Source organism: Kogia breviceps, chromosome 11 (genome assembly GCF_026419965.1).
Source record: "Kogia breviceps isolate mKogBre1 chromosome 11, mKogBre1 haplotype 1, whole genome shotgun sequence".
NCBI lineage: Eukaryota > Metazoa > Chordata > Mammalia > Artiodactyla > Physeteridae > Kogia > Kogia breviceps.
In genome coordinates, this window is record NC_081320.1 from 51,599,294 (window position 1) to 51,614,809 (window position 15,516).

A 15,516-nucleotide genomic window follows, 5' to 3' on the forward strand; every position below is an offset into this window, starting at 1 on the left:
AACGAAAAGTAGCCCCAGCTCCCGCAACTAGAGAAAGCCCGCGTGCAGCAACGAAGACCCAACATAGCCAAAATTCTAAAAATAAACAAATGTGCTTTAAAAAATATATATATATATGGAAGCAACGTAAGTGTCCATCAACAGATGAATGGATTAAGAAGATGTGGTAGATACACACAATGGAGTACTACCCAGCTATAGGAAGAATGAAATTCTGCCATCTGAAACAACATGCATGGACCTAGAGGATATTATGCTAAGTGAAACGAGTCAGAGAAAGACAAATACTATATGTTATCACTTATATGTAGAATCTAAAAACTAAAACAAATGAATGAACAAGAAAAAGACTCACAGATACATAATTTAAAAAAACTAGTGTTTACCAGTGGAGACAGGGAAGGGGGGGAGAGGCAAAACAGGGATGGGGATTAAGAGGTAGAAGCTAGGACGTATAAGATAAATAAGCTACAGGGATATATGTATTGTACAGCTCAGGAAATATAGTCAGTATTTTATAACTTTTTTTTTTTTTTTTGTCTGCGCCACACGGCTTGCAGGCTCTCAGTTCCCAGAATAGGGATGTAACCCGTGCCCCCTCAAGTGGAAGCACTGAGTCCTAACCACTGGAACACCAGGGAATTCCCTATAACTTTAAACGGAGTATAATCCATGAAAATTTTTAATCACTGAGTTGTACACCTGAAACTCATACAGTGTTGTAAATCAACAATACCTCAATTAAAACAAGAAAGGGGGGAAAAGAAGTCACCCCTGCCAACCTCTCTTCCAACTCGCTTTCAAAATATATAAAACTGAATAAAATACACGTCTACCGGCAGTAAAAACCGACTCAGCCCTGCCCCACCCACCCAGGAGTAACTCCCGGCGGCTACAACACCTAGCGGACAGGTCCAGCTTGAGTAAACAGAAGGGACCTCAGGGCCAAGGTGATGAGATGTCCCAACACCAGCCTTTACAATCGCAGGCGGTCCTTTCTGCCTCCCAGGAGCCCGCCCACTGGGCCGCAGGCCAACATCTCCCAACATCCCCAAGATCCGCGGCGCGGCCCCCGCGCCCGGCATGCAGCGGGCAGCCTTCTACGTCAAGGCGGCGCCGGGCCTCCAGGGAGGCCCCTTTCCCCGCCTCCTCCTCCCGGCGCCGGCGCCGGCGCCACTTTCTGGAAGCTTCGAGAAGGTGGTAGGCGTTTACCGTTAGTCCCGGGCCAGCCGGAATCCGCGTCCATCCGTCCTTCCAGAGCTCACGCAGACCCGTTCAAGCTTGCCATGCCGGAGAACGTAGTACCCCGGAGCGGGGCGCCCTCCGGGACTGCTAGCGGCCACGGGAAGAGCGCCTATCAGGACCGCGATAAGCCGGCCCAGATCCGCTTCAGCAACATCTCCGCGGCCAAAGGTATCGCTGCCCGGCCTAAGCCGTGGCCCTCCGGGCTTAGCTGTGCATTCTCACTCCCAGTCTTGGATGGGCATGATTTCGTTTTCTGTTCCTTCAGATGATCCCCTGTGGGCCTCCCATAGAATGAGCTCAGTGCAGGGATCCTCCTGTCTGTCCTCTGCCCGTGATTTCCGACCCGGAGTATGGAGACCTTTGGACTTGCCCCATTCTGCGTCTTAGACGCCCATAATTTTTCTTGCCGGGCCGTGCTGCATTCATTCATCCTATTTAAGAAAGGGGCCGAGGCCCGCATGCAGCGGTCCACTGATAGAATGTTTGAACAATACTTTTCGGTTTTCTTGTTCTTATTAAAAAACTTTTTTTGGTACAGCTATTGAAACGAATTCGGGTGAACTCTCCGCGCCTTAAATTGGGGCGGGGCCCCATTGTACTGGGATGTGGGGAACCAACCGACCCATCTTGTTTGAGAATAATTATGAGGCTGCATGTGCTTTGATGTCCTCTCTGCACGTGCAACGAGCAAATGGAGAACAGTTTGGCCTTTGGTGGAATTTAAGAAGTCCTGGGTTTCATTCAGTTACGTACTTCGTGGCTTTGTGACCTTTAACCAAGGTTTCCTTACTTATAAAATCGGGGAGGGAAAGTTGCCCTTTTTTTAAAAAAGGGAATTGTGAGGATTAAGATAAGTCGGGTTGAGATGGAAGAGTCTGGAAGGAAAAGTGAGAACAAATGCTTAGAGATCTTGCCGTTCATGTTTATTGGCTACAGTGAGTATTTCATTCGGGTTAGAGCATAAGGTGCATGAAGAAATGAGAGGTGAGATCGGAAAGGTGAAGTCGGTCCGAATCTGGAAGGGCCTGGTGTCTTGGAAAGGGTTTAAAACAACTCGCGCAGCTACAGATGTGTTCTTCAGTGTAATGAGATAGTACCTAACTTGGAGGGTTGCTGAGAGAATTAAATGAGAAAACATATGAAGAGCCAGATGTGTATAAAGTACAGCCTTACAAATATTTGAGGTTATTTGTCTAGGTGACTGAGGGTGTGATGCTGCTGCTGAAAGAAACAGGTGCACTGAAGGGAGGATGGTGAAAGAAAAAAGAATAGGTGCTCGTTTGAGCCTAAATGAGTTGAGGAGGTCAGAATGACCAGATGGGTAAATTTAGGAGTCATTTGGAAGTTCAAGAGAGAATATTTACCTGGAAATAAAAGTTGGTGGATAGTTATCTAGGGAGCATAGTTGAAGCTTAGATTTATTACATTAGAAACAAGTTGTTAGATCAATTCTGGGGCTGTTGGAGTGGGGTGGGCAAGAATGCTATATAATACGGTAGATTTTCAACAAACGGAGGATACAAGATGGGACGTTTACTTTGGTAGCTTTTGAAACATCAGTGCACAGAGAATTAAAACTGGACGAGGGAGGTACACATATAGGAAGAAAAGGCCACCTATTTAGCTATAAACATGACCCTTACGTCTTAAGTGAGGAGAGCTCGTGGAACAAAGGGGCACTTGTAGTCTGTCCAAGTCAGGCAAAACCCTACAAACTGGTTGAGAAAAGCTTTTGCTGGATGCATCTTTAGCGTAATTCATGGAACCAGTTTTTTTATTTTGCTGATAACCAAAAAGTATATTAAGTACCAATGGTTGACGATATCAAAACCACACACACAAAAGTAGTGGTGGTCGTTTAGTACTATTCAGCACGAGTCATTTAACATGTAATTGTGTACTACACAGTATGTTAAACTTCAAACACTTTCAGAGATGTAATCGTCTAGAATTTTTTATTTTTTGCACAATGTGTCTTTCTAGAGTCTTCACATAGATGAATATAAGGGCGCATTCTTAAAATAAATTGGTCTGCTTGTAGAATTTTGGCCATGTGCGTCCGCTAAAATCACCTGAAAGGGTAAGGATGGCTGAATAATTAGGAAATGCAGCCCCAAATTATGAAATAATTAAGTAGAATATAATTCTTAAACTATACCAAATATTTTCTCTTACCCTCTTTAAGTTTATGTATTTTTTAAAATTATTACTATTTTTTGTTTTGGATGCATTGGGTCTTCATTGCTGTGCGCAGGCTTTTCTGGCTTTTCTCTAGTTGCAGCGAGCCAGGGCTACTCTTCATTGCGTCGCACAGGCTTCTCTTTGTGGTGGCTTGTCTTTGTTGCAGAGCATGGGCTCTAGGCGCGCAGGCTTCAGTACTTGCGGTGAGCAGGCTCTAGGGTGTGCGGGCTTCAGTAGTTGTGGCGCACGGGCTTAGTTGGTCCTCAGCATGTGGGATCTTCCTGGACCAGGGATAGATACCATTTCCCCTGCATTGGCAGATGGATTCTTTACCACTGCACCACCAGGGAAGTCCAGATTATGTATTGTTTACACAATGAAAGGGAAGCATTATGCTAGTTGTGGAATATACAAAAATAGGGCACTATCTTAGCCCTTTGTATATGGGGTGAAATGGAATATGAGAAAGGGTAAGGTGGACTTTCCTGGTGGTGCAGTGGTTAAAAATCCACCTGCCAGTGCAGGGGATACGGGTTCGAGCCTTGGTCCGGGAAGATCCCACATGCTGCGGAGCAACTAAACCCGTGCGCCACAGCTACTGAGCCCACGGGCCTAGAGCCCATGCTCCGCAACAAAGAGAAGCCACCACAACAAGAAGCCCGCGCGCCACAACAAAGTGTGGCCCCCGCTCGCCACAACTAGAGAAAGCCCACGCGCAGCGATGAAAACCCAAAGTAGCCAAAAATAAATAAGCCAAAAATAAATAAAATTAAATCTTTTTTAAAAAAAGGGTGGGGAGATTTAATCATTTGTCCTGGACCTGTCGCAGTAAAGGTGATCAAGTACATCAATTACAACTTCTCTTAGAAAATAATAAGTGGATCAATAAAATAGAAACATTCTCATGGACAAGTAATAAGAATGGAGTGGTAGACTATATGTCCAGAGATGGTTCATAACATAATAATGATGATTAAAGACTATGATTTTAGGGACTTCCCTGACGGTCCAGTGGTTAAAATTCCGTGCTCCCACTATAGGTTCGATCCCTGCTCAGAGAACTAAGATCCTGTGTGCCACACAGCATGGTAAAAATTTTTTAAATAAATACAATTTTTAAAAAATACTATGATTTTAGATTTGATTTTTTAGTTAAGGTTTTGAGGTTTTGTTTTTTTGTGGAGTTTTTGTTTGATTTGGTTTTGGGTTCAAAGAGGGTTTTTGTTACTGTTTTTTAAACTGTGGTCCATCCATATACCAGCTTCACATTAGTAAACAAAAGTCTTTGCCCTCAGAAATTACACTATAGTTGGGAGAGACAGAGTAAACAAATAAGCAAATTATATAGTTGTCCTATTATTGCGGCTTGTTTTAAGGAATGGAGAAAATAATATAGTACTCATTCAGAGTGTATAACTAGGTTATACCATTTTGATACTTAAGAGTCTTGATTTCTTTTTTTCTTCTGTTTATAGCCGTTGCTGATGCTATTAGAACAAGCCTTGGACCGAAAGGAATGGATAAAATGGTAAAAGGCTCAATCATTGATTTCTTAACTGAGTGCTGCTGTTCATACTGCAAGCACTGTATAGAGGGTTAAGATGTGCTGTTTAAAAACTAAAGTGTTAGAAACGCTTTGAGAGTTCAGAAAGGGATAGATTACTTTGGGATGGATGGGACCTAACTATAATTCATATTTTGTTTATGATAATGATTCTTCACAATATCTTTTCTATCCCTTTTTTGGTGCTCAGTTCCTTCACTTTTAAGTAGGAAAAAACCCAGCTATTTCATTTGCAAAGCTGGACTATTACTGCATATTCTTAAATCATTATACCAATGTAAGGGAAAACAATTTGAAATTAAGCACTATGCAAACATAAGTTAACTTCTGTAAAAGAAGTATTAAAATTAGTAGAAAGTTTAGGATTTCACACCAATACTGGGTGAAGAAAACAAAATTTTTGAAATATAACTTTCTTTTTAAAAAACCAAACTTTGTAGATTCAAGATGGAAAAGGTGATGTGACCATTACAAATGATGGTGCCACCATTCTGAAACAAATGCAGGTGTTACATCCAGCAGCCAGAATGGTAAGTATAATTTTTAGGTGAGGGTTTTGTGGGGGTTTTTAAGTGTATTGTTTGATATTTGGCAAACAGTTAAAATTTTTTTATTTGATCACATGATATTGCTTAAAGCATGGTGAAATTTTTTTCCTTTTTTATGCTAATCAGGCATATTTTTAGGATATGTTGTATGTCTAGCATTATGTTCTCCATTGCAAGTTGTAATAAAACATGAATCTCGGGCTTCCCTGGTGGCGCAGTGGTTGAGAATCCGCCTGCCGATGCAGGGGACACGGGTTCGTGCCCCGGTCCGGGAAGATCCCACATGCCGCAGAGCGGCTGGGCCCGTGAGCCATGGCCACTGAGCCTGCGCAAAAAAACCAAAACAAAACAAAACAAAACAAAAAAAACATGAATCTCCTTGTCTTTGTTCACAGCAATGTGCCACACATGAGGAAGGAAAAGGGAAAAACATGAAATTGTACAAATTATTAGTTCAATGGGTGTTAACTGAAAGAGAGCAAAATAATTTTAATTGTTTGCAAAATAAATCTTGTGTTTGAACTTGCACTGACATTTATTTTTAAAAAGTTTCTAATTCAACTACAGATCATAATGGTGATTGCAGTGTCAAGTGAGAAGTCACCGTATCAGCAAAAACAAATTCCTTAGAAGTTCCTATCTGTTAAAAAGTCTCTTTTAATTAGTTAAAGATGACTGAAAATGAATCAGATTATGCTTCATGCAGGGTCAGTTTAGATAAACTTGGCCAGGGGTTTCAAATTGACAGTATTCTCATCTGTATGCTGCATTTCATAGCTTCTGAGTCTACAGGGTACCCAAAGTTCTTTTAAGTACTGGGAAGAAAAAATTTACAACCCTTAGTCTGAAATGGAAATCATAATATAGCTTGTTAGAAAGTATGTAAGTAGAATTTTGCATGCCACAACTATATAGGTCATTTTAAAATGAGACCAAGGTGGACAGCGAATCAGAAGTCAAGTATATTGAATCTTACATTGTTGATGATAATCAAATTTTATATGTGAACCTCATGGTGAAGGTCATTGATGTTATATTTGAATTAGATGTTACTGGGTTCTCATAGTTCTCATTGAGCAACTTGACATGTTCTGTTCACTTAGCTGGTGGAGCTCTCTAAGGCTCAGGATATAGAAGCAGGAGATGGCACGACATCAGTGGTCATTATTGCTGGCTCTCTCTTAGATTGCTGTACCAAGCTTCTTCAGAAAGGTGGGTAGGACATAGGACATGCTTTATTACTGAATAAAGGCAAAACATATTAAATAATATGAGATTTACAATTTAATTTGGAGCAGAATTTTTTAAGCAGGAATTTTTAGATTAAATTTTGCTATATTTACCATATGAATAAGAAATTTTTTTCTTTTTGGTTTTGGGGGGGTTTTTGTTCTGGCTAGGTTTCCTTTTGAATGGAACTTGATAAAATTTTGCTTTTCAAAAATGACTGGTTGGTGGTGTACTAAACTTAAGATATAGATGAGAACTGTGATTTAGGAGAGAAAGTATGGGTTCCTGCTTGGTAAATAGTGCCTAAATGTCGTAGTGACTCCCCAGTCACTTATTTGTAGAGTTTTGAAAAGTGAAAAATTGGTTTTAGTCTTAAATGTCACAGGAATATGTAATTGATCTATTCCAAATTAAATGGAAATAAATTATTAGACATATTAGTGGTTAAGGTTATTCAAACCATTATTATTTAAGATTAATTTAAAATTTATGACTACTTTGAAATTTTAATGAACAGAGAAATTTTAAGTCCCATCAAATATGAAGTTTATCTGTTACAATTAAATAACTAACCTTTCACAAATGACAGGGATTCATCCCACCATCATTTCTGAGTCGTTCCAGAAGGCTTTGGAAAAGGGTATTGAAATCTTGACTGACATGTCTCGACCTGTGGAACTAAGTGACAGGGAAACTTTGTTAAATAGTGCAGCCACTTCATTGAACTCAAAGGTGAGACAAGCACTGTGGGATCATTGTAAAATTACAGTTTAAGGTTCATTAAGAAGCAAGCTGCGATTTTTATTTATTTATTTATTTATTTTGCGTTGGGTTGTCATTGCTGCTTGCGGGCTTTCTCTAGTTGCAACGAGCAGGGGCTACTCTTCTTTGCAGTGCACGGGCTTCTCATTACGGTGGCTTCTCTTGCGGAGGAGAGCGGGCTCTAGGTGCGTAGGCTTCAACAGTTGCAGCACGTGGGCTCAGTTAACCACTGCGCCACCAGGGAAGTCCCTATACTGATTTTTGATGCTGTACAGTTCATAAATGTTAACTCTCAAGAGTGAGTAGGTAGCTAATTTGTGTAACTGAATTAGTTCAAATAAAATTTACTCCTTCAAGGCTTTCAGTTAAGTTGTAGTATCCTCATTTTACAGATGGGAAAAGAGGTCTAGTGAAGTTATATAGCTTATCCAACACCCACTAATAAGAGGTAGAGCTGTGATTTGAACCCAAGATAGGGCTGCCCATCATGGTCCATCTCTTACTAATATCTATGCTGCATTTCTCATCAAACTTGAAGTGATGTTAGTTTAAATTTCTTGGGAACTCATGTCACCTGTTTTCTGTTATGTTGTGTGTCACACCCCCACCCCATTCTTTTTCCTTTTCATCAGCATTATTTGTATATTAAGTGGAAAGCTAAATAGTATTAGTGATACTAAGTAATATTGATAAATGTCCCCAGAACTAATATAGACAGAATATCATAGTGGTTACAAGCATTGGTCATAGAACCTAGACTGCTTGGGTTTAATGCTGGCTCCATTTAATTCAGCTGTTTCAGATTTTTCGTCTGAAGGTTGAATGAATATATGAATGTACAGTGCTAAAACCACTGCCTGATATATAATACGTGCTCAATAAATGTCAACCGTTAGCTATTTTTGTCAGCCCCTCAGTAATAGGGGTGCACATATATAACATCTGATCATAAATTCATTTTAGATAGGAAACCTCAGCATAAAATTAATTTGTTCTTTTGGATTTCCTGTAGAATTACTAGTAATTTGGTCAGTCCTTACTACTATATTAATAAAAGAGGAACACAAGCATATGTTTTTATATGGTGACTGACAAACCTGAGTGGAAAAGACAGTTTATATGGAGTGTTTTCTAATATGCTCTCCACCCCAGCCAAAAAAACGATTGAGATTACTTCTTGAATATCTTTATCATTTAAAAACTAGGACTTTCTGTGTTACGACAATGACTTTATTTCCTTTTTTAATAATTCTAGGTTGTCTCTCAATATTCAAGTCTCCTTTCTCCAATGACTGTAAATGCAGTGATGAAAGTGATTGACCCAGCCACAGCTACTAGTGTAGATCTTAGAGATGTTAAAATAGTTAAGAAACTTGGGTAAGCATCTCTAATTATAACTTTAATAAAAATTAATTTTGAAAGTAAACATAAGCTCTTGCCAAAAATAAGTTAAATGAAAAATACATAGGTGAAAGTCACATACATTTGGTTGTTTTGTTTTCATGACAACTTGTGTTAATGTGGGAATTTCGAGAATTTGTTTATATTCCCTAATGATGGCAGGGCAGTGGTATGATCGGAGAGGTTCAGGAATGGGACACTAATAAATGTGAGTGAGGCTGAGGCACATTTTATCAGACTGATGATTTTTAATCTGTTAGCAATCTATTAAACTTGCAGATTTCCGCCCCTTCATAACTATCTCGTTTTCTTTTTTCTTAGTGGGACAATTGATGACTGTGAGTTGGTGGAAGGTCTGGTTCTTACTCAAAAGGTGGCAAATTCTGGCATAACCAGGGTTGAAAAGGCTAAGATTGGGCTTATTCAGTTCTGTTTATCTGCTCCCAAAACAGATGTAAGTAAAACCAAATGAAATGATTCCTTAGGTGTTTGACTTTCTGATAATGAAATTTTTCTTTTTATAAAAATAGAAAATGCTGATACTAGTGATAAAAAGCAAGGATTTAAAAATAATTAGTAAAATTTAGATAAAAGTAGAAAATGTTGGATGCCACACATGATAAATCTATAATCTCAGTTGGCTATTGAAATTGAGTGTTCACTTCACAAATGAAGACAAATAATGATAGGGATGTCTATGAAACAATAAAAATAGGTTATATGAAAGTAATAGTATAAATGGACTTTACAGATTCTTTCTAGCTTTCTGAGAACAGAAACTTTCACCCATCCTTCCCTAGCAGGCAGATCTTTTGTCTTTATGTTTGTACAATGGAACTTTAAAACCAGTTTATTACCCATACTCTGAAAAACACGATTTTTTATTATTCCCATATCTATCAGTCATAAGTCCCATCCCCTGAAGGGAGGGGTTGATCTTTGTCATCTCATTCAGGTTTGCTCTCATTTTACATTGTGTTGGCATACAAGTTTCCTGTTGAGTTGTTTGTTTCCCAGATTTTAACCCACATAAAAACGTTTTGTAGGTCTTTGTATAACAATATTTGTCCTCTGTAGTTCCTTTCAGCATACCAGTTTTTTTTAACAATCCATAGAGTAAAAAGGTTACAACTGAAATTATTGATATTTCAGTAATACGTAAATTTATATGAAAAGAACTGACATTCACGAAATAGGATAATCATTCTTATTTTTTATGATCACCAAAAATGTACTTGTAAAAAATAAGACAGCAGTTTGTATAGATGAAAGTAAAAAATCTGAGTTAAGTTTTGTGTATATTCCTTTTTCTAAATTTTTTCTGTGCGTGTCTATATAATTTCTTGTATGATTTTGGTAGAATGTGTACTATATATAATATTTTCATTAAAAATTCACTTTTTTGCTTAAGGACTCTTAAAATGAAAATTATTAATATGTCCTTTTTCTGAACAGATGGACAATCAAATAGTGGTTTCTGACTACGTCCAGATGGACCGAGTGCTTCGAGAGGAGAGAGCCTATATTCTAAATTTAGTGAAGCAAATTAAGAAAACAGGATGTAATGTTCTTCTCATACAGAAGTCTATTCTAAGGTGTGGGGCTATTTATTTTGTTCACCTCTTAATGATAATTGATTTTAGGATCCCTTCTAGCAATTTTTTAAGAAACATTTGAGGTGGGTAAACCACTAGAAATCTGGAATGAATCTGCATTTTAGGGTATTGTTGTATTCTGGTAAATGATCTAAAGTGAGTTCTCTTCCTGTTATGATCATTTAAATGTGGGATATATTATCCTTCTAGACCAAGATCCTCACTGTCAAGTAAAAAGCTAACTTTAGTCTAAAATTAATTAGCTAGCTAAAATTTTGGAGGCATTTATTTAAAGGTCCATGCAATAGCTTGCCTTGAAATTTTAGAAGTTCTTTTGGGGGGGAATGCTGGATAGTCCATGGATTGGAAGAATTCTCCAAAGTTTGAACTGATCCCTTTTTTGTTTGTTTTCAGTGTTTTCTTCTAATAGGTAGACACATTCTCATGTACTATATTAATATGTTATGCCAGAAAGTATTATGGATGTTCTTGATACAGAAACCTTGATGAAGAGTTGGAATACCTGGTTCTAAATACAAGTTATGTAATAGCTAGTAACCTTGAATAAACTGCTCTCAAAGCTCAGTGTGCTTATTTGTAAAACACGGATAGTAATATCTGCCCTTCAGTATCAAGGGTTGTCAGGAAGATCATTCCAGGTAATTTGTGTAAAAGTATAAATTTGTGGAGTCTTGAATTACATCATACTTAATTTCTAAATTCATAAAGCATCGATTGTTAATTATCAGAGTTATTTAGTATTAAGAAAAACGATGACATAATTATGTTTATTGTGTGTTTTACAAATCGTGTCGTTGGGGTTCGTTTTAAATATTATCCATTAGAAATCTTATTTAAGAATTTTGAGGTCATAAACTTGGTAAGCTGTTTAAAGCATCTTCCTTCACAAATAATTTGTTAAATCATTGGCTATTTAAACAACAGTAAAATTACTAAAACCGTAAAAAAGGAGTTGAACAGCAAAGTTATTTTCTAACCTAGTATTGACATAATCACTGATTTTGTATTTTAGAGATGCTCTTAGTGATCTTGCATTACATTTCCTGAACAAAATGAAGATTATGGTGGTTAAGGATATTGAAAGAGAAGACATTGAATTCATTTGTAAGGTAAAATATTGTTAGTATCTGTATATGTGAAAATGTTCACTATTCAGACTTCTCAATTTGTGGAATCACTATTTTTTGCAGACTATTGGAACCAAACCAGTTGCTCATGTTGACCAGTTCACTGTTGACATGCTGGGATCGGCTGAGTTAGCTGAGGAGGTCAACTTAAATGGTTCTGGCAAACTGATCAAGGTAACAGTATTAAAATTAAGCTTCTATTTGCCTGTTTTTTTTTTTTATTTGTTTTAATCCTTCAAATACCTAATTAGGAGTTTGTGTACTAAAGATTACAGGCTGTGCAAGCCCTGGAAAAACAGTTACAATCGTTGTTCGTGGTTCTAACAAATTGGTGATTGAAGAAGCTGAGCGTTCCATTCATGATGCCCTATGTGTTATTCGCTGTTTAGTGAAGAAGAGGTAACATTAAATTACTAAGTAACATTTTGAACATAAAAACTTGCGTATTTTTATTATTAAGGTATAAATACTAAGTTATTATTTAAAAAATAGCTTTCTGTTGGATAAAGTAAGCTAAAAATATATTTGTGAATTTCAGGGCTCTTATTGCAGGAGGTGGTGCTCCAGAAATAGAGTTGGCCTTGCGGTTAACTGAATACTCACGAACGTTGAGTGGTATGGAATCCTACTGCATTCGTGCTTTTGCAGATGCTATGGAGGTCATTCCATCTACACTAGCTGAAAATGCTGGCCTGAATCCCATTTCTACAGTAACAGAACTAAGAAACAGGCATGCCCAAGGAGAAAAAACTACAGGCATTAATGTCCGAAAGGTAATAATTTAATCTTTAGTTACTGCAGAAAATGTTGATTATTATAAAATACTAAAAGCTTCATAATTGTCAAATGAAAGGCTTTGTAATTAAAAATAGAGTTAACCTTGGATTTAAGTATAAGACCTGCAGGTTAATTAATGTATGCCATCTAGTGAGAATGAATATGATGCCTTAAGTGAGAAGTATTGTTCATTAAGTCTGCCATCTAATGGTTGTACAACTTTTAGCAAGTTACTTAGTCTGTGCTTCAGTTTTCTTGGTTGTGAAAACAGGGACTATTAATAGTTCCCTCATAGGCCTGTAAGGATTAAATGGATTACTAATTAGAAAGTTGTTATAAAGATGCCTGGTGTGTAGTCAACCATTGCTGCTGTTGTGAGCACCAGCCTAGTGTAGTTGTATAGGGTAAACACATAGAACAATAATAATTTCCCCTTTTGTATTAATGTTTTATGTCTCCTTTTATTGAGAAGACAAATAATATGTAATGGGAAAAAATTGACAATCCAAGATGATATTTTTTGAATGGTTACAGAACTCAAAGGAGGGCACTACCTGGTTAGGGAAAGTTTCATGAAGCTGCAGCCTTGGTTGGTAGGGAATGAAAAAGTTTCAGATGGGGAAGCAGTGGTTTACAGTTAAGAGGGACCAAGAAGTTACTCATTTTGTCTAGAGCAGAGGTTATATGGTGGTCATACAGTGGACTTTACGATTGGAAAGATCAGATAAAAGCTAGAATGAGGAGTCCTTTGAGTTGTTGAGACAGGCATGGGTGTTAGTTTTTTGTGTGTTTTAATTCCAGTAGTTGGGAGCCACTAAAGTTTTTTTAACCAAGAGGCTAAGGTGCTGAAAAGAGTATTCTAAGGAGGGAAGAATGGAGACAGGATCGATCACCTGTTAGGACCATCACCAGTAATCCTAGGATAAAGGTGACTAGGATAGTGGCAGTAGGAATCTAAAAGTGGGAAGTGAGAATGATGTAAAGGCAGGGTAGAGCAGACATGGCCAAATTCAGAATTGGGAATCAGATGATTTAAAATCTTATAACTTTTTTCTTTAATTGAAGTATAGTTGATATATAATATTGTGTTAGTTTCAGGTGTACAGCAAACAAATCTCATAATTTTTAATAACTATGATCATCTACGTAATTTTTGCCAGGATACTCTTTATTTTTTAATAAATCTATTATTTACTTATTTATTTTTGCCTGCGTTGGGTCTTCATTGCTGCACGTGGGCTTTCTCTAGTTGTGGCAAGTGAAGGCTATTCTTTGTTGCAGTGCGCGGGCTCATTGCGGTGGCTTCTCATTGCGCAGCATGGGCTCTAGGCGCGTGGGCCTCAGCAATTGCAGTTCGTGGGCTCAGTAGTTGTGGCTCGCGGGCTCTAGAGTGCAGTCTCAGTAGTTGTAGTGCACAGGCCGGCGTGTGGGATCTTTCTGGACCAGGGATTGAACCCATGTCCCCTGCAATGGCAGGCAGATTCTTAACCACTGCACCACCAGGGAAGGCCCTTTGCCAGGGTATTTTTAACTAAAAGATGCTTACAAGGAGTTTTAGAGTTAGGCTTGGAATTCAATTTTTCCAAATTTTAGTTGAAATACAAGCTACAGCATAGAGAATAGCTTAGTAGACAGTATCTTACTCTTGATTAGACTAAGGGAAAACTAAGCTTGAGAGGCCTTGAGGTTTACTGGTAACTGTATAGTTGGTGATATGTATCAGTTACAAACACTAAAAGCAACTTGTACTGTTTTGCAGGGTGGTATTTCCAACATACTGGAGGAACTGGTTGTCCAGCCTCTGTTGGTTTCAGTCAGTGCACTGACTCTAGCAACTGAAACTGTCCGGAGCATTCTGAAAATTGATGATGTGGTAAGTATATACAGGTCGTGAATTTCCCTACAAGGCATATTTTTGAAGAGCTGGGGTGGGGGGCAGTAAATGTTGTTAGTTTGCTAGTCATCAGGGTGAAAACAGTTCATACTTCCAGTCTTTTTTCACCTATAAAAATAGGGAGATTTGGATAACCACCTTAAACATCTTCCATCCTTAAAATTTTCTCCTTACAGGTTTTGAAATCTAAGTTTTTCTCTTTTCAGGTAAACAGTCGGTAACATGGATAACACTGGCTGACTGGCATCATCATAGCCACTAATAGTGCAGCTGGAGTGGAAGAGCACCTTGGCATTCCTTGTTGTTTGGAAGATTGTTTCCTTTATGAATTTCTGGGCCTGGTCTTCCAGCTGGCATTTGCTTCAAATTGTATTGACACAGTTCGATGAAAACATTAAATATATGGTTTCAAAGGGCAGATTAACTGATTGCGCTCCTGCATTACCCCCACTGCCCTGCCTTCACAACCTCTGTTACCTCTGATCATCTTGAGAAATCTGTATAGGAAGGGATAGAAGAGTTCGCACTTACCTGTTAACTTCTTACGGGCTTAATCCTGGGTACTTTTAAGTTTTCTGACAGAAGTATTGGGAAGGAAAAATGGCCCAATAAGCTCATCACCCTGATAAATCCCTGCTTACAATAATATATATGCTGTTTGAAAAGTTAACAATACAGAAGAAAAGTGAAAAATGAAAGTTTCTCATGCTAATCCCTTTCTCCAAGAAAAACCACTGTTGTGTTAATTGGGATTCCTTCTAAAAATAAAAATGTAGCAAATCTTATTTGTACAAAAAGGATTCATAACTAGTAAGTCTTTTTCCAGTGGTTTAAAACGTCTTTACTGCCTCTACCCTGATCAACAAGCATCGTCTTACACCATGAATGGTGTAAAATCTAACTAGTGTCCGTCCTTGTTTTAACCACCTTCCAGTCAATTCTGCATACACTATATATATAGCCAGTGATCTTTTTAAAACTTGTCAGGCATTCCTTTATAAAAGCTTTCATGACTTCTGATTGCTTTTGCAGAAAGGCCAAACCCTTAAGGTGGACCACAAATTGGGCCTCTAATCTGGTATCACACTCAACCATCTTTCTTTTGTGTATTTCACAAAAGTGTTATGAAAGCAGCTGGGGGGAGCTCCTTCACATCTGGAGAACTTCAGCA

General features: G+C 38.1%; 1 protein-coding gene across 1 annotated transcript; it reads left to right on the forward strand.

Moving 5' to 3' along the window:
* Window positions 1-1,007: 1,007 nt before the first annotated feature.
* Window positions 1,008-14,763, forward strand: CCT4 (chaperonin containing TCP1 subunit 4). Its single transcript, XM_059079262.2, has 14 exons — window positions 1,008-1,413; window positions 4,902-4,954; window positions 5,431-5,520; window positions 6,642-6,750; window positions 7,358-7,500; window positions 8,786-8,907; window positions 9,253-9,385; window positions 10,387-10,526; window positions 11,560-11,656; window positions 11,738-11,848; window positions 11,943-12,073; window positions 12,213-12,447; window positions 14,211-14,324; window positions 14,552-14,763. The coding sequence occupies exons 1-14, from the start codon at window positions 1,287-1,289 to the stop codon at window positions 14,564-14,566; spliced, it is 1,620 nt and encodes a 539-aa protein (XP_058935245.1). The 5' UTR covers window positions 1,008-1,286; the 3' UTR covers window positions 14,567-14,763.
* Window positions 14,764-15,516: the final 753 nt, after the last annotated feature.